Source organism: Pseudopodoces humilis, chromosome 1 (genome assembly GCF_049639895.1).
Source record: "Pseudopodoces humilis isolate 2021_Gansu_Grassland_sample_001 chromosome 1, ASM4963989v1, whole genome shotgun sequence".
Lineage (NCBI taxonomy): Eukaryota > Metazoa > Chordata > Aves > Passeriformes > Paridae > Pseudopodoces > Pseudopodoces humilis.
In genome coordinates this window covers 97,992,943-98,012,494 of record NC_142200.1, presented here as the reverse complement: position 1 = coordinate 98,012,494, position 19,552 = coordinate 97,992,943, and the positions used below count along the sequence as shown (strand labels likewise).

Here is a 19,552-nt window from a genome sequence, read left to right as displayed (position 1 = left end):
CTCTCTAGACCCGGCTCCATTCATTTCTCTGGACTCTCTTTAGCATCTCAATGTTTTTCTTGAAGTGAGAGGCCCAGAACTGGGCACAGTGCTCGAGGCACAGTCTCACCAGTGCTGAGTACAGGGGGATAATCACTGCCCTGCTCCTGCTGGCCTCACTATTCCTGGTATATTCCTCACTATTCACACCTGGGTATAGCTGGCTCGTGTTCAGTTGCTGTCAACCAGCACCTCCCAAGTCCTTTCCCATCAGGAAGCTTTCCAGCCACTCTGTCCCCAGCCTGTAGTACTGCAGGGAGTTGTGACCCAAGTGCAGGACTCAGTACTTGTTGAAGCTCATATTGCTGAATTCAGCTCCCATATCCAGCCTGTCCATGCCCCTCTGCAGATCAGCAGATCAACACTGCTGCCCAATTTAGTGTCACCTGCAAACTTACAGATGGTGCACTCAATCCCCTCATCCAAACCATTGATAAAGATATTAAACAGAATTGGCCTAAACACTGAGTCTTCAGGAATCCCAGTAGTGACTGGACACCAACTAGATGTAGTACAATTCACCACCACTCTCTGGGCTCGGCCATCCAGCCAGTTCTTAACCCAGCAAAGAGTGCTACTGTCCAAGCCATGGGCTGCCTGCTTCTCTGGGAGAATGCTGTGGGAGACAGTGTCAAAGGCTTTGCTGAAGTCCAGGTCCATCCACAGCCTTTCCTTCATCCACCAAATGGGTCAACTGGTAATAAAAGGAGATCAGGTTGGTCAGGTAGGACCTGCCTTTCTTACAGCTGTGCTAACTGGGCCTGCTCCCCTGGTTGTCCTGCACGTGTGGCGTGATTACATTCAAGATCTGTTCCATAACCTTCCCAGACACCAAGGTCAGGCTGACAGGCCTGTAATTCCCTGAATCCTCCTTCAGACCCTTCTTGTAGGTGGGCATCACACTGGCTAGCCTCCAAACATCTGGAATGTCCCTGGTTAAATAGGACTGATGACAAATGATAGAGTGTCTTGGCAAGCTCTTCAGTCAGCTCATTCAGTATCTTCAGGTGGATTTCATCCAGCCCTGCAGACTTGTGAGTGTCTCAAGTGGCACAGCAAGTCACTTAACTAATTCCTCCTGGATTGCAGGCAGTCTGTTCTGCTCCTGCCCCTGACTACCAGCTCAGGGAGCTGGTTGATAACCCATCTTCCTGTTGAAGACTGAGGCAAAGGAGGCATTAAGTGGCTCAGCCTTTATCCTTGGTTACAATGTTCCTTTTTGCATACAATAAAGGATGGCGATTTTCCTTGGCCTAATGTATTTTAAAAAACACTTTTTATTATCTTTCACAGCAGTGGCCAGATTGAGTTCTAGCTGAGCTTTCACCTTTTTATTTTCCTCTCTGCATGACCTAATGACATCCTTGTAGTCTTGCTGACTTGCCTGCCCTTTCTTGTGATAAAGTCTCTTTTTTTTCCTCAGTTCCTGCAAAAGCTCCCTGTTCAGGCAGGCCAGTCTTCCCTGAGAGCTTGCCTTTTGACACATAAGGATGGCTTGCTCCTGCACCTCTACCATTTCCATCTTGAAGTATGGCCAACCTTCCCTGGACCCTTTGTTTTTAAAGGCTCTTTGACTAGGGAGTCTCAGAACCAGTGCCCTGAACAGGCTGAAGTTCACCCTTTGGACAACCAAGGTAGAGGTTTTGTTGACCCTTTCCTTACTTCACTGAGAATTAAAAACTCATTTCATGGCTGCTGTGCCCAGCACACCTCCAACCACCACATCTGTCACCAGCCATCTTCTCTGGTTTTAGCAGAGCACCACCCCTTGTTAGGCTCACTTACCAGGCTATGCCAGGAAGTTATATTCCACACAATCCTGGAACCTTCTGCAACTTCCCAAAAAAACTAGAACTAGAGATAGTGAAACCTCAGCCAGCTGTTTGCAAAATGCTTCATGTGCCTTTTCCTCCTGGTTGAGTGGTCTGTAACAGACTCCATCAGATATCTGCCTTGCTGGACTCTTCCCCGATTCTTACCCATGGACACTCAATGTTACCCTCACTATCCTTGAGCTCTATCCAGTCAAAACACTCCCTAATGCATGGAGACCCCCACCTCTCCTTCCTCACCTGTCCCTGCTGAAGAGCTTATAACCATCTATTGCAGCAGTCCATCCCTTGCAGATTTATAGCCTTGTGGTTACAGAGGACATCCCACATGCAGGGTTAGAGCAGGGGTGCTCCCAGCAGCTTGATCTAGAACAGGGCCTTGCAGTAAAGAATAAAAATTCACTGTTCACTAGTTAAACTGCTCCTGTGACAAGAAATCTGTGTAATGGCCACATTAAAGTTTGCAAACTTTTAGCTATCTGAAGTACCTGTTATTTTGCTGAGAAGATGCAGTCTTTGCAGAAAGGCAGCAAATGCTGCTCATTTTGAAGGAAACTGGGTGTCAGAGTGCAATAGTATCATTTCATGAGCAAGACAGGGATTAGTTAATTGGGGAAAATGCAATCCAGCGCTAACAACTTTGCACCTTTATCTCATGAGAAAAGAGCTGGCCTGACAACTTTTTGAGCTCTCTGACCTATGATCTTAAGGGTGTAAACTGGCTCCAAAGCAAACAACTGTATCACTGCAAATACCTGGAGGGCCTTTTTTCCTCCCACAGATAGGATTTGGCAAAGAATATGCCATGGTCCCATTGATCAACAGATTAGGGAGGCCTTTAAAGACTTTTGTTTCTAAAATTCATAGATGTAGGGACAATTATTTTTTCTCATCCTATAGCCCCCACAGACTACTGCAGTTATTTTAGGTTCATCAGCATTGGGAAAATTTCATAGACTGCATCTTACAGTGTGTAGTATCATACTCAGAGATAAATTATATGAGATGCAAACTATTGACCAACTTCCACAACTTCTAGATGTCATCTACTATGGGACCTTTTGTTGTGGAATGCATTACATCTTTATATTAGATTATTTCATTGCTGTTATGGTAGATAAGAGGGTCCTGAAAACAATCGTCTGTTTTCCTGGTAACCATTGTGTTCCTTAGACCTGCTGCCCTCAAGTCCCATCCTAACCATCCTGTACATATGGAATTCAGCAACAAGAACATACTGAGACTCAGACTGAAGTACTTCTTCATAGTTGGCTCAAGAAGGCGTCTATAATTTTATCTAATATAATGTATATATATGTATATATACATATATATGATATATACATACTCCTCTATGTTATAAAAATTTGGCATCTTGGCAGATACACGTGTTAGCACACCATGGAGCAGGGTACCTTTCCTTCCTTTTCAGCTTTTGTGTAGCCATCCCTTCTTCTGTGTTCCTTAGCAGCCAGCCATCAATACTTTCTGCTGTGAAAAGCTGGCTTTCAAAGGACAGATCTAATGTTTGACTGTAGTATGTACCTTGCTGCCTGAAGTTTGGTGTCATACAGATATTTTAGATAAATTGAGACTGGCTTGATAGTAGTCTTCAACTTCTCACAAGTCCTCTTGAGACTGTGTTTCATAGCACTTAAGGTTAACAGAGTGAAATACCAGTTAAAGACAGCAATTCTGTTTGGTTATAAAGGGTGATTTTTCCATCAAAGCTGGAGGGGACCTCTAGACAGGGAGTCCAAAGACATTTTGAGGTGCAACTGGAAAGCTCTCTGCACCATACAGGCAGACAAAAGGGGCACAGTAACAGTGTGGATCACTCAACAGTGTTACTGTAGACTTGCATATCTCTGATCTTGTTTCAGTTTGTGTTTTACAGGTTTCAGAAGAAAGTTTCCTTCCTTTTGTATAAAGTTGTTAATTTTCCTCTTAACTTGCAGCAGCATAAGGCATTCGATAATCAGAATATTCACCCTGAGTGGGAATACTACCAAGTCTTTGGTGTAAGACTGGATTTTCCAGAAGCCCTCCTAGAAGACTGGCAGACTTTGATTCTGCTGGACATGGGTTGAATGCTAAACACCGTAACATACTTCCCCCTACATGATTAATCTCCTTGGTCAAGAGAATCCTGAGGGTACCTGAGATAAATATTTCCAGACAGAGAATTTATCCTTGCAACCTCAGGCTTCTGTTCTCTTACAATGCATGAAGTCACCTTCCTTAGTCAGAAACAATGTCTCTATATGCTTAAATAACAAAACCGGTATGTTTTTAAAGTCGCCTAAGAACATCATGAGTTTCCTAGTGCTCCTAACACTCTTCAGTACCTGTGGGGTACTTTTGTATTCCTAGAAAAACTCATTTATGTTCATATAAATGAACAAAATGTTATGACTGTGGTGCCTTTCTAATATTTTAGTAGCTGCTTGAAGTTCAATTTATATTAATAAATGCCTACAATTCTACTTGCCTCTTAAAGTAATTATAGTTCATTATGTGAAAAGCATCTTTTATGAAAGCATTTAATAAAAAATCACTTACAACATGTCTTTGTTCAGAAATTATTTGCTGCAGGAGCTATTTTTCACAGCTGAAAGTTTCAGGGCCAAGGGAAAAAAAAATAAAATCAGTCTTTACACTTAGAGAATGATTTATAGTAAGCTATGATGGAGTTATTTTTGAACCAGTATCTTTAAATTTAAAATTTTTGCTACAAGAAGTATGACAGCCTGAGTAAGTATGATAGACAATATTAAGTAATAATTGCCATATGTATCAGTTTATTGTGGGGAGTGATAAAGAAATTAATCCTGCTTCTCTTTCTCACACATTCAGATTCACAAATCTAATCACTTGAGAGAAATAAATGATATGTGGTCCTTTTTATATATTTGTACTCTGTTATATTTGCTTTTTTAGTTCTTTTTGTTGCTCAGTAGTTGTTTAGGCACAGTGTTGATGTACAACAACTACACATTCAGATTAAAGCTCTTCCTTTGGTGTATTACATAATTAATTAAAGGCTGGCACAGCTGCTTGATCAATTCCTGTGCCTCAGTTTTCTCCTTCAGAAATTAAGGTGTTATAATCCAATCTAGAAGTGATTTTTAAAGGTGCTTGGAAGATAGTTATTTATTCTGGTGATCATGGTGGATAGGAGTATTTAGACTGACTGTATATGTGAGCTCCAAATGTACGAGACACTGAGGAATATGTAACTATTTTATTAGACATGTGCAATGGTTTTTTTCATAGGATTAAGTCCTGAATATCAAACTGCCATAGTTTAATCTCTTTTTCAGGTCAGGCAGCATTTTCTGATCCATTTTCACATGTAAGCTGATTTTCAATGCTTAACACATTTCTTTCTACCACTGATTTTAAAATGTATCAAGCGGTTTTAGACATATTATTTTAAGACAAACTGGAAAGAGTCTAGACAAAAGTCAAAAAAAGAGTTGAACATTAGTATACTTGGCCACAAGGGAAGGTTGAAGTCAGAGCATTTGGCTAGTATGGAAAAGCATAGACTGAAGACAGGAATGACAACCCTCTTTAAAAAAGAATGGTGATAATTGTTTTCAATTTTTTGCCATGTGTAAGACACGAGAACAAGAGAAAGACTAGAATTATTTGTCCCTCTGCCATGCATTTCCATGACATTTAATGTGTTAAATGACTGTCAACTTAGCGTTCTCTTCGCCACAGCTGAATTCACTATGCACCATATCCCCAGTGGCTTTCATAGTCTCTAGCATGTGCCAATTTCCTTCCATCTTATGTGTGATGAGAGATTTGTATTGAGCTGTTCATTGACACATGGCTTCCGCATCAGTAGAAAGAGTTTGCTTCTGAAGACTGTAACAGGCCTTGCAGCACCAGACTTGCTGATGAGGGTGGTTAAGGTTTGTCTTTGCCTCTGCTGTCTCCCCAGCATGCCTTGATGACTACACTAACAGGTTATAAGGTCACAGTATCCCACTGTTATTTTATTTTCTCTCAGTTATGGAAGTGCTGTTTTCCAAATCTCCTTACACTTGAGTTTGTGGTATTTTTTCTTACCTGTCCTAATCCTCTTTCTGTATTGAAAAGGTTTTTTGTCCAGAACCTGAATTTTTCTTCTTGTTGATCTTGCTCTCAGTGTGGTACATTCCTCTGACTTGTTAAGTAAGGACCATTAAAAGGCATCAGAATGTTGCTCCAGATGAACAGTATCCTCAGAAGAACATTGCTTCTCTTGCAGTACAACAGTGTTCCTCCTGCCATTTATTTTCCATCATTGGCAGATAGGCTCCTTTTCTGGACCTTTTCTTGCCCGGAAAGTGTGACTGTTAGCGAGCTGTTAAATGGGTTATTTTCATGCAGCACATTGAGTAGAAGGGAATTGATGTTGCCTCAGCAAAGACTTTCCTGAAAAGGGGACCCTGTATGTACTCTGCGTGCTCCTGATCTGAGCAACACATCTGCTTCCACGTTCAGCAGCTCTGAAGGCTAATTCTGGAGTTTCATTCCTGATGAGAGGAATGGATGGGAGAGGATGAAGTCCTGCTTGTCTACAGTGTCTCAAATGTCAAAGCTGGAGCACTGGCACCACCACTGCTGGTAGTCCTTCATGACCTCAGCATCAGTTCAGTGCTTTTTTTCCTTTTCAGTAACTAAGAGTCTATGACTTGGGGTGAGCATGAAGAAATGATACACATAAACTCCTGAGAACAGGCAAGCTTATCCTTAATAGCACTCAACAAGAGAGTTAGAAATACACTATGTTAGCTGAGCAGCCTTAGAATACTTCAACATCACAAGGTTTGATATTCAGTAATACAAAAATGCTCAATAATTCTGAAAAGCAATGAGAAGGAAATATGGTAACTTTTTCTTCAGAAATAAATGACAAGCACATAAAGCTAGCCACGTTATGCCAGTTTAATTATTTCTTTATGGAGATGATCTTGGAAAATTTGTGATTGTTAGGAGACTATGCCATCACCAATTCTTCCAATAAGTCTGGAATAAATCTCTTTTGGATCAATAAATTTTTGACAAAGCTATTTTTAAAAAAGAAAGACAGACCTGGCCGGCTTCAAAGGCTTACCAAGTTGTTAGGTTTGCTAAACCACGTATATATGCTCTATCTAAATTTGGATTTATACTTTTGGGAGCTCCATTTTTTGAAAAAAAACCACTTATTTATCATTCCATCTAGCGGAAGAATGAATTTATCTGAAAAAATTCCATCTCCAGAAGAGGAGACAGGAGAGAAATTTGGAGCATCCCAATGGTGAAAAGTACCTCATCAGTAACTTTGCTATGTCAGGCACATCAGTGATATTTAGTGTGCAGTATTTTCATGATCTGTCAAGAAACAGTAAATTCCTCCATAGAGGAGCATCAATCTGGAAAACGTTTTGCAAAACAATAGACAAAGTTATCTTCATGTACTGCATTGCTATGTGTGGCATGACATGAGACTTTCTTAACAGGTGGTGAAATATGTTGTTGGCAAGCTACCAAAACCGTGCTGGAAACTTTAGGTTTTGTTTCCCTAGGGCTCCATTATACCAGTTCTGTAATGAAGGTTGACCTGGGTCTACAGAGAGAAATCCTATCCTTGCTGGACATGAAGGAGCCTCTGGGTGGGCAGCATCTTCACCTCAGGGCATACTGGATCAAATGTGGGTGTCTCTTCCTAGCCTCAGCCAATTCCTTTCCAAGAAGTACCTGTGGAAATGTCACAGATCAAACTCGAGGAGGCAGTCAAGATTAGGCATCTGTATTGCTACTTTGAGCATATGGACTAATTTGGAAGCCAAACTGTTAAGACACAAAACCACTAGTATTCTGGCTTGTGGAAATAATGATGTAAGCGGAGGGAAACTAAATTAAACTGTTATCTCTTTGACACTGAGATAAGAAATAAGTGAGCTCTGTTAATTTACTCATGTCATGAATGGCTGTAATCTTGTCTCTAGTTGGCATCATCTCTGCGTAGTTACTGATGTAAATGTAATTTTTTTAATTACATTTTACTGTGTTTAATTATGATCTTACAGGCAATCACTGGAAAAATATATTATATCAAATCAAAATATCTCTTTTATCTTTTTTTCCCCCACCAACTCTGACAATTTCTTTAAGAATTTTTATCTGGTTCTTCCTCTACATTGAAGAAATTGCTGTCATTCTTAAATTGTCTGTCTGCCTTCTGTGATGAGAAGTAACCTAGAGATACCTATAATGCTATCAAATGAGACATACCAACTTCATATCATTCTACTGAAAGGATGTATTTTGCCACTAATGCTTTTTACCCACTTAATGCCAAAATCCTCTGTTTTAATAAAAATTTGTTCTATTTTATTTTAATCAAGACCAATAGGAAATATTTTCACTGATCTTGGAACTGAGAGAATCAGATACAGCAGTGGGAATATAAGGGGAAATAGCCTGGAAAGCATCACTATTGAAAATGAAAGCCTAGTTTCCTTAAATTCTGTGACCCACTGAAATTGTATGATCCGAGGTGAATAAACAAGACTCTGCTATATATATCCTGTGGAACTAAACAGTAGGAAGATGCATGCACACTTCAAGGTCTGTTATATTGAATTATTGAATGAGATCTTTTTATTTGGCCATGTGACTGAAAAGCTTTTTGTTTGATTTTTTTTTTTGCCAACTGCCAACAGCCAAGAAGAACAGCATATATTTGCTGTGATAAATCCAGAGGGACAGTCTGTAAAGGACAAAGTTGTCTTTTCCCAGGTAGAATTTAAATGTTTGATTAAGAAATGAAACTGTGGTAGCTACAGATAAATTAGAAACTTATATTTAATATAACTTCTTTGCTCAGAAAAAAAAAAATAATTTAGAGTTAACACAGTGTCTGTTAGATATCTCTGTGGAGGACTTTGGTAAAATAAATTGTCTTAGTTGACTTGCTCAAAGATGAGCTTTAGTGGCCCTACTATACAGGAGAATGAATCCTTTATTGCATTGTGGCTGCTTCCAGCTTAAAAAGATTTTTGCACTAAATGTTCCTCTGACAAGATCTCAGAAGCATTTTTTAAGAAGTTCTATCTAGGCAATTACTTAATTTTTAAATAACAATCCAAATCTAATTTGGAAAGTTTCAAATTGAAGTTTTGTCAATGTCAATTGTTTTGTGTTTGATTCTGTGCCTTTTTTTCCTTGGAAATATGGTGGAAGAAAGTTTATCAAGTGGCTGCTTTTTTTTTTCCTCATTCCTAAAGACTAGTAGTATCAAGTAAATAGTAAAAGAACTAGCTGGTCACCAGGTAAATACAGACATCAGAAGTTAAATTACTAATCATGTGTTTTGATAGGATCTTCAAACAAGAAGATGATGGTCCCCTTGTCTTCAGTGCTATAAGGGGCAGAGGTTCAGATAATCTCTTGGTTTGAAAAGCTTGCAGCCAGAAAGTTAGTAGATCAGATAAATGAAGTTGTCACATGACAAAACTGAAATGCTATCAAAGGCAGTAAATAAAATATTTCTTCTATTGTTGATGTTTTTTGGAGGGAGCAGTTTTAAGGAAAGCGTCTGCTCAACAGTAAGGGTAGAGGACAAACCAAAGGGTAGTCAGACAGTGAAGGAACTGGTAAGAAGGAGGACAATTAGAAGTAATGAGGAGAGTGTGAACCTGAGTGCACAGCTAGAACCCTCAAGACTGCTCACTATTAGAAAGCTATCCAGGTACTTTTCAGCTACATTAGTAGTAAGTACAGGCAGAAACAATAGATGACAGGTTTTTTCTTTTTTTTTTTAATACAGCAGTGTAATGTTTTGCTTTATTTGGGATGCAGTAAAGGACACTTTACACTTTAAAAGAAATTCAGCCAAGGATATCATTGCTAATTATTCGGGCAGTTAAATTTAGACCTTGTTCAATCAAAAGAAGTAATCAATCTTTTCAAGAAGGATGAGAGCAACATAAGCCAGAGAAGGTCAAAGAGATTGTCTTTGCAGTTATTTGAGATGCCTTTGTGTCTCATTCTTTCTCTTCTGTATAGCTCTAGAGCAGATATTCTGAATACAGCAGATTTCTGTACTGCTGTTCACAGGAGGATGGGCCAGAGGTTAAGATGGTAGTCTGTTTTGGCTTATGATTGACATTCTCTGAACTTGGTGTAGAAGTTACTTGCCTTTTCTGTACCTGTATTGCCCAATGGTAAAGTGACCAAAAAATGCACTATTATTGTATTAAGCAATTTTGTGAGGGAACAGAAAACTCAAAAGTTTGAGGACTGTAGGTGTTGCTATGCTATTAATAGTTCAGTTTAGCAGCCCACACATAGACTGCTTGAGTTGTATCCTGCCTTGCCTCAAGCTGCCATCTTATGTCATGTTTGCCACCTGCACAGAGGTGTTCGAGACATCAATGTGTGATCTGAGATGACTGTGGGAAGGCAAATGAATCAGACCCGTGATTTCTCAAAGCTGATTCTTTGTTTTTAGCTTGGTCCCTATTCTCTCATAATCACTTGAGTCCCACTTAATTCCTTCTTTGATTTCTCACTCTTTTGTTCTCTATATATCTTGATCTATGTTGTTTATTGTTTCTTTCCATTTTGTCTTCCTGTTTAAGCTACAATCTATGAAAATCAGCTGCCATGCACCATTGCACTATCTCTACCTTGATGCTGTCCTCTGTTATGTAGGCTAGCTTCCCACATAACCTAGGGAACAGCTTTATTGTTTGAAGCTGCACCAGGTTTTCACATCCACTGGGGATAAGCACTGTTCAGAATACATACAGAGAGCATCTGATGAGCCACCTCATCATATGGGACCCCATGGCATTAACTCTTGTGAAGTTCTTAAGAGAAAAGCAGAAGTCCCTAGCAGTATACTGACATACCTGTTAGTATTCCTTCCCTTCTCATAAGCAAAATGAGGCTTTGTAAACTTAAAAGCTCATCCTTCAGTCTCCTTGTATTTCTACTGCCCAGCTTAAGTTTTACTGCTGGACCTCTTAGGGTCACACTTAATGCAGAGCAGTAACCACTTGCTATGGTGTTAAGTTTTGCAAAGGTGTATACTTTCAGCAAAAGATATTTGCTGGATGTTGCAAAGAAAAGGGCAAAGGTCTGCCTACATATTGTGGTACACTGCAATATGCAGATCAGTGTCCTCTGTAAAGTTCTTCTTGGTTTTAACCAAATGACCAAGAACTAAGGTAGCAAGCAGTCTGTAGTTTCATTCCAAAGGTAGTCATAATCTTGTTTATTTTGTGTATCTCTTTAGAGAATTTTTACATTATCTGGGCAATGATGGACAATTAGATTCTGTGATTTGCAGAAGGGTTACTATGGTCGTCTCTCATTGCATGATGTTCACATTTGTCATTTAGGCTACATTTCCTCACTTAAATTTTGATTGTGAGAATGTTGTTTATGCTTGTCTGGATATTATGCAGTACTCTTCTCATTTGTTACGCAAACTGTTCCAATGCATCGTGGTATTTTACAATACTCAAAGTACCAGCAAGCAAAAGCTTAAAAAAAATTAACAGAAGAAAAGCATTTGCAAGAGAAGCACACCTTTTTGCTTCTTTAAGCAGTGAATACCTAATCAGAGCTTCACAATCAGCAGGACAGTCCATCAGTAAGAAAAATCCATCAATAAGAAAAGTGGGTCTATAAAGTGTAAAGAGACAACATCAGTAATTCATTTTTACTGTAATACATTTTTACAGTAATTCATTTTACAACATCAGAAATTCAGTTTTAGTGGTTGGGAGAAGGTTCTGAAGTAGTGTCATTGCGCAGTTATCATGTATCTTCTTTTGAGGGGTTTGGAGAGAGGTTTGTTAGAGGTTAGGTCTATATTATATGGACAGTTAGTCTGACCTGTAGACACATCTTCATGCTCTTCCATACTGGAAAGTGCCTGATACCTAGCAGCTGCCCTCCTCCATTTCTTGGGCCATATTTCATGCATTCATGCAGTTCAGGATATGACTTCTCTCTGACTTTGTACAGCGGAAATTGCCTATGTTATACATTAGGATAGAAATTGTGGAGCTGCATAATGCCACTAAATGATCCATTCCCAAATGCAGTTTACTGTGATGGCCTTTCTTCTAGGATATGATCCACTGTGTCAAACTTGAGCAATAAAACTTGACTGTAAATCGTGGACAAATTAACATTGTTGTGCCCATTCTGAGAGAAGACCCAGGAGGAGTCTGGGGAACCATTACTAATACAGTAATAAATATATAAAATACATTAAAGGACAGTGAAGATTTTCTGTAATTTGATGCATGATCAGTTCTGTGTGTCATTAGTAGTGCCAGTGTGCACGGAAAAAAGAGCTGGTAACCACAGATGGCCTAAAGCTGATCTGGAAACCTGAGCTAAGTTCAGTCATTTTATAAGATTAGTAACAGAAACCAGCACCTCACAAAGTAATTGTTTATAAATGAAGAGCTTTATTGTAGCGTCTTTCTGCATTTTCTGTGATAAAATGCTTGGTGTTCTGTATTGATCAGGTTTTCAGGCTTTTGAGAGTCGGTCAATGGCAAAGGGATTTTTTTCCATAACCTTGCAGCAGATATTAATGAGAACAGAGGCTTCAGCAAACATTTTGTTGTCATCTGTTGTTTTTGCAGGAATACAATGGTGAAATAGCAGCAGGAGTACAAGGGCAAGGCTGAGTTCTTGGAAAACATGTGACTGTATAGCATGGAGAGTATGAAATTCAGTCAACCACTTAGAGAAGCAAAGCTATTGAGCCTGTTGCATTAGAGCTAAGCTGAGATAAAAATATTCATAGCAGAACTGAAACTGAGCAACACACTATGCTATTTCATACACAGGAATCCTAACTCTGTCATAAAACGATAATTTGTACTTACTGAGTGTGTTCAACACTAGAGAAAAAATTAACAGGATTTTAAAAAACATTATATTCATTATTTTTCTAATTATGAAAATCCATCTAATTTTTAATCTTAAAATGTAACAGTATTGAAAAGTATCTTAGTGCCCTTCTTTTACTGACCATATTTTGAGATTTCAGTGCTGAAATGGAGGCAGAAGACTGTAGACTTAGACATGGCAGAAAAAAAGCTGTTTTTGTTATTAAATGTCACCCAGCTAGAACTTGAGTAGATATGAATGTTGCCACTTTGGAGAGGAGGCTTTCTATTAGTTGGACTAAACAAATAGTTCCATAAGCTTAATACTTACATACCTGTAATCCATTGCACTATCTCTTTCTGCCCCTCTTTCTTGCAGCAGAGCTAACTAAGCAGCATCCTTAATGATTCTCCCCTCTGTTTTCACTTCAGCAACCCATGTGCTAACTGTGAGGAGGTGGGAATCTTCTGTGGTTTCAATGACTCCTGAGTATTCTGTTTCTTGTGCTTAACACCCTGCTGTCATGCTTGACTGAGAGTCAGTATATAAGTTTTGAAATTATTTCTATACTGTGTTAATACTTAAATATCTTATCTTCCTAGCCAGCTTTTATTTCTGGAACAAACAGGGTTTCTTAAACTTTGCTCCTACACTTCTCAAAAACCAGCTGGGTATCATGGACCATGCTTCACATTTCTACTTTGACACTATTTTATGGTTTTGTGGTATTGGACACAGTGTATAGCATCCCATCACATGAAAAAAAATTGTCTTTTTAAACATGGAGGTGCTTGTGGTGCTTGTGTGGGGTTTTCTGGTGGGAGGAGATGGCTGGCTTGTGGCAAGATGATTGGTGGGATGGAGTTTTTTGTCTGTCTGGAATTAGTGTCAGGCTCTGGTAAGCCTGGGGCCATGTATTTTTCTTTATGAGTTGATGTATACTACTTCATAGTTGGTTAAGTTAAAATGCAGTCATGCTTACTCCAAACTTAACCCATTGTGTTTCTCTTTTTTAAAAATGTCAGATAAGCATTGTTGTGTATCATAAGAAGCTTCTTTCAAAGTTTATATTTTATATTGGCCAAATACTTTAAATTTTGTGAGCATTTGCTGATATCCATATGATGTTTTGCACAAGGGTAGCTCTAAAATCATTTCTCCTGCATGGCTGGTTTTCATTTTAACCAATTTCTGCCCAGGAGTATAATCTTGAAACTCCTTTGGAAAATTGCACATATTAGTCATGCAGCCCTAGTATTTCTTCTAGAGGTTGTAGAAGAGTATGGTATTAGCTTTTAAAAAAATGTTGTGTAATGGAGTTGTAAAACTGTTGTGGAACAGTGCTATAGATGCACAAGGGTGCATTTCTTTAGATCCAGACCACCTGTTCTCCAAAAATTTTGGACAGTGTGTCCAGGGAGTCTGTGGCAATGGTTTTGAACTCTCATAAGTGTTTCTCTTGCTTTTCACACTGTGGTTATTCTGTTATACTCTAAATTGTGCTACTTTTGGCAAGTCAGCTTGGTTTAATTTTTTCAGTATTTTAATGGTCCTGTGAATTTCTGATGAAGTCTTCTCCTGGGTAGCCCTGTCTGAGCAGTCATATCTTCATGCTCTGAGTGTTTTTAAACATGTTGATTGTTCTTTAAGAATACTGATGTGTGACTGGGAATGATGTATGTTGTGATCTCTGATGAGGTCAGTTCCTGTCCACCCTCCTGCAGCTCTGCAGAAAGCTGAGCTGCCCTTGAGGCAGCTCCTGGGTGGCCACAGCTTACATCAAAGAACCAGTTTCAGGGTTGTTCAGTTTTATTAATTTTTTTTCTTCTTTCCTTGAATTGCCCTAGTCTTAAAAACTTTTTTATGAGATGATGGCTATGCCTGTCAGGGTGGTAGTCTCAGTAAGTACTGTAACACTCATTCTTACCTCAAGACAAGAGTTTTCAGTGTAATCAAGCTTTCTCAAGCTAATCTGTAGTTTATTTTACTATATTGGTTTCTTCAGTATGTTGCAAGCACTTAACAACGTTCACATTACAATTATTCTATAGTTGCTCAGTTGAATTCAAGGTCCTCATAAAATTGAATGGTAAATAAAGGCAGTTAGAAGACTAAAGGCATATTGATGCACTGAAGATACGGCACCCTCAAATGGAAATGTTCTTGATGACATATATAAATTACATCAGAAATGACTGATGTTCTTACTCAAATTTTGTGTGTTAGTGTAGAATCTGCCATATGTCAGTACCACATTGCCTGGCAATTCCTTTTTATATTAACTTGATAGTATCTAAGTTTACCATTGTATTAAATGTAGCTTTTACTTCATTCTCGATGCTAATTTGATTTAACTATTTAATTCATATATTCTTAGTAACATGCTAGATCAACACTGATACTCACTTTAGATACTTTTTAAAAAATATTTTTATGTCATTTTAAGAGGAAGTTTAGTGGTAGCTGCATTAATTTAATTATATGAAATGAGGTAGCTTTTATCCTGTTTTATTTTATTAGAGTGAACATGTTCATCAACTACTTTATTATATATATTTATATATTTTATTTTTTTATGTTATATATTTATCTATTATATATTTTATAGCTATCAACAGTCTTCAGAAGATTACAAAAAAACTTGAGTATAGAACATTTATTGAGATTCATTTTGTGTCCACTTCTTTAATTTTTAAAATTTATTTTATTGTAAATGATACAGACTGTGGACCTGATTTTCTGAGTCTGAGAGAGTTCCCAGCCTGTCAGTGGCTGATCTGTTCCCAAGGGAAAGTTTCTTGAGAACAGATCAGCCACTGATAGGCTGGGAACGATCTCAGATTCAGAAAATCAGGTCCACATAGACTGTTCATACACATTGACAGATGTTCTCAAACTTAACCTCAAATGTTATTTCTCTGTATGGGTATGCCAAGAAAAAAAAAATAAATGTTAGCTGCTTGCCTTCACTAAGCTCTGGACTCACTCAAGTCCTTCAGGCCTCCACATGTTCAAGATCTTTGATTCTTCTGCTCTTTTTTTATTTTTTCCTCTATTTTTTCCCTAATAACCTGAATTCAAATCCATATTATGGATTATTTACCACTTGGGCCTAAAATAAAATATTAGCCACTTGGCAGTCCAGAGTTCCCTTCTTTAGCATGTTGTAGAGCCCTCCAAGGCTCCTGTGAAACACAATCCATCTACCTTTCTCCTGTTCACAGGGGCCACCAACTGACTGAGCTATTCCTGTTACTGAAGTTAATTCTTATCTAGAATGGTGGTCAAACTGAGGCTTAAGGGGGAGGTTAAACACTTGCTGCTCCGGAGAACAGCCTTCATTTTGCCATTAAGAACCATCAGATGCTTTCCAATAACCTGTGTGTTTCAAGTCTATTTTCTCTTGTTCAAAACCTAATGGTACTTGCCTTTTCCTAACCCTACCAAACCCCGACCTTAACCCAGATATTCCACAGAACAAGATGAACAAAATGTTTAAAATTTATTTCAGCCTGTCCTGAAATAAATAACTCCACCACCCCCAGGTGGGTTAGACTAACCCACGTCTAGGGCAAGACAAACCTTCATCGAGCTTTAGCCCTACCCCACAAACATCCTATAGGTGCTGACCTAACTGAACAAAAATAAACTATAAACTGTAGACTTCTATTGACAAGAGACTTCCACTTTGAGACAGAAGTGCACAAACAAGAGCTGAAAGGTGACAGTTTCTACTTTCAGACTGTCAGCCTGGCTGCTTTTCTGTTTAGACTACCAATGGTAAACTTGTGAGTAGGTTGATTGTAAAAGACTGAGCTACACATTCAGTAGTCCATGGAGTTATATAGGTGGGATCTAAAAGAATCTGTGAGGAACAGTTTATTTTAGTGCCAGTCTGCTCCACTGTCTCTGTATGGAATTTTGAGGATGGGATTAGGATTGCTTTTAGCAAAGAGTAAGTGAACCTCAGTTATCTGTGTACATGACATGAGCTGCAGGGCTTCCATGAGGGTAAGTTTCTTTAGCCTCTGGCTTGGAACTGCTAGATCCAACCCTATGACACATTTATAGTTCTGATTTGGATTGGGAAAACTGAAAAACTATTTTATAAATTATCTGTTTTGACATTAGGGTTGGTGTTTGTAGAGGCTAAATTATAACACTGCATCTTAGTTCAGCTAAATATCTGTCTATCAATGGAAAGCTGGAGACAGGATAAAAAAACCCCAAGCCATAGGATGTAGGTTCTACAGGAGGTTGTTCCCTTCCGGGCCTTATACTATTGGGCCTGAGTGAACATTTGAAAATCTGGATGTTCCCCATTGATATGGAAAAAAAGAGTCTATCATGACAAATTTTGGTGCTGTAGTTAGTTATCTGTGTTATGAATGCTCATACTACAGTTAACATGCTTCTTGCTTCAAATGTGGTTTGAATGTATTGCCATGGTCAGGAAGCTTACCTGTCTGCCACCTCTTTGAAAAGGAAATGTTGGATTTTCAGAAAGCCCCCTAGTGCAGATCAAAACCATGTGACTGTTTAGCTCACTGGTGACAAGGAGCAGTGTGAAGGCCTGTGATGATTCCAAATGTTAAATTAAATTATTTCTCTTTAAAAGTCTCTGTGATACTTATTAATATTTTATGAAGAGGTTGGTGATGAGAGTGAATGAGGTTTTAGGGACTAGTTAACGGTCTTAAAAGCAACCAAAAATGCCCACATATGCCAGAAAATGAACATTGCTGTTGGCATCAAAAGGCTAGTCTATGTCTTTTTTTCTTCTCTGATATAATCCTTTGTCTTTCTGCTGTAATTATGTCAAAACTTCCTCTCACATGCCATGTCCAGCATTGCATCAGCTTCATGATTATCTTGACCTCTGGTTTCCACAGCAGCAATGCTCACCACCCCTTTGTGCAGCCTGATTTTGTGCTGTGAGGCTGGCTGGGCTTGGGAGAAGACGGTCTGTGAAAGAATGTGGTAGTACTGGAGCTGTACATTCTTTGTTTTGAGAAGAATAGGTTATAATGTTTATATGTTCATTCATGGTATCTGCTAATTGCTACTGTTTCGATTTTGTGGGGCTTTTGGGTATTGTTTTGATTTTGTTTTAATTTGTTTGGTTTTGTTGTTAACTGTGCAAATAGATAGTTTGGTCAATTTGTAATGGAAAAACAATCTGAACATCAGTCTGTGGGATGGTTCATTCCCACAAGCAAGTACTCTATAAAGATTTGGGGATTGCTTTACAAGTAAGGTGAAGCATAATTGCAGCTATGTTTAAGTCTTCAGTATTATAATGAATGGATAGCAATGGGATTTATTAATAGAATGCATTTATTGTGGTTAAATACAGTGTAAAGTGTAGCTGTGTCAAATTACTTTTGAGATTGCTGATTGAACAGCCCCTATTGCTGAATTATTGTAGCATACCTGTTATCTAGTGGATGACAATCTACTTACGAATTTAATGAGGGGAGCAAAATGAACACCTTGTTTTAAATAAGCATCATCCTTACAGTTCCTAAATTTTTATGACTTTATGTTGAAAATCATGCAGATAAAAATAATGCCAGCAGAATTCTCTCATTCTTTCTTGCTTTGAAACCATGGGATTCTTTGCTAAAAGAAAAGTTGCTTCACTAAAAAAAACCAGCAACATTCCCCCAAGGACTCCATACTTGGAAGTACATTTCCACACACATACACTCACATACACCCACACATACCCTCCACACATACTCCTGCTTTTATATACTTCTCTTTTTTTGACAAAATATTTTCTTGTGTGAACTTTGGAAATTGTAGAGCATGAAACACTCCCAAAAGTAAAATACTGTTTATGCCCAACTGCATGAGCAGACGTGTTGAAAGTAGCAGTGGTTTTGTTTTCTGTTATATATATTAAATTATTCCTTTTTCCTTTCACTGTAGGTACTTCAAAAACTAGGAAAAGCAGATGAAACTAAAGATGAACAGTTTGAAGAATATGTTCAAAATTTCAAACGGCAAGAGGTCAGTTACTTTTTCAGTTTCTTTAATTATGTCTTAAGAATGCAAGATATTTAACTTGCTGATTTTGAAGAAGGTATTGGAGGAGAACAGGTAAGATTTTATTTTTTGGTGGGTAAAGAATTTTGTTCTGCAGTTTTCAGACAGAGATAACATTGTGCATGCAGAGTGCTAAAATATGGCCTGAAAATAAAAGCACATTTGTAGTCATATGTAAAATCATCATGCTTGAACTACTTGAGATCACAGTGACAGTACATTTTCACCAGTAACTGAGGATAGAACCCAACCTCAGTTAAATACAGCTTTGTAGTCACCTTCTTACAAAGAAGTATTTCCATGGTTTAATTTTGTGGATTATTTTCATCAGTGTTATATAATAATACCAAATAGTAAATTTATAAGAGTGAGTAGATTAATAGTTTTGAACTGCACACATGTTGTAAAGCTCCCTGTGGGTGCTGGTGCCTGTGGTGGCAGTGTTGATGAAGCATAACTAGGCAGCAGTGCTCAATTACTCTTAGTGTTAAAAACACATGAAAGGAAAGCTGCTCCAAGGAGTTTATAATCTACTCCCCATGCAATCCTAAATTCTAACCCAAATTATTTGTTTCTTTGTTGGACAGGCTTTTTGGTTCTAAGGTGATTAATTGCAATTTATATATAGTACCTTTCCAGTACAAATTAATGCCTACCATGAACTGTGGTAATAGCACCAAGAAAATAGTATTGTTACATAAAATATGTACTGATGTGTCTGTCTT

The 19,552-nt window shown here is 38.3% G+C and overlaps 1 protein-coding gene across 8 annotated transcripts in view; it reads left to right on the top strand.

Moving 5' to 3' along the window:
* AMPH (amphiphysin) overlaps nt 1–19,552 on the top strand; it is a 123,419-nt gene that overhangs the window by 37,677 nt on the left and 66,190 nt on the right. For all 8 annotated transcript variants that reach the window (XM_088053554.1, XM_088053550.1, XM_088053546.1 and 5 more), the window contains exon 2: nt 18,711–18,791. In XM_088053554.1, coding sequence (XP_087909680.1) covers nt 18,711–18,791 — 81 coding nt within the window. The remainder of the gene's footprint in view (nt 1–18,710; nt 18,792–19,552) is intronic.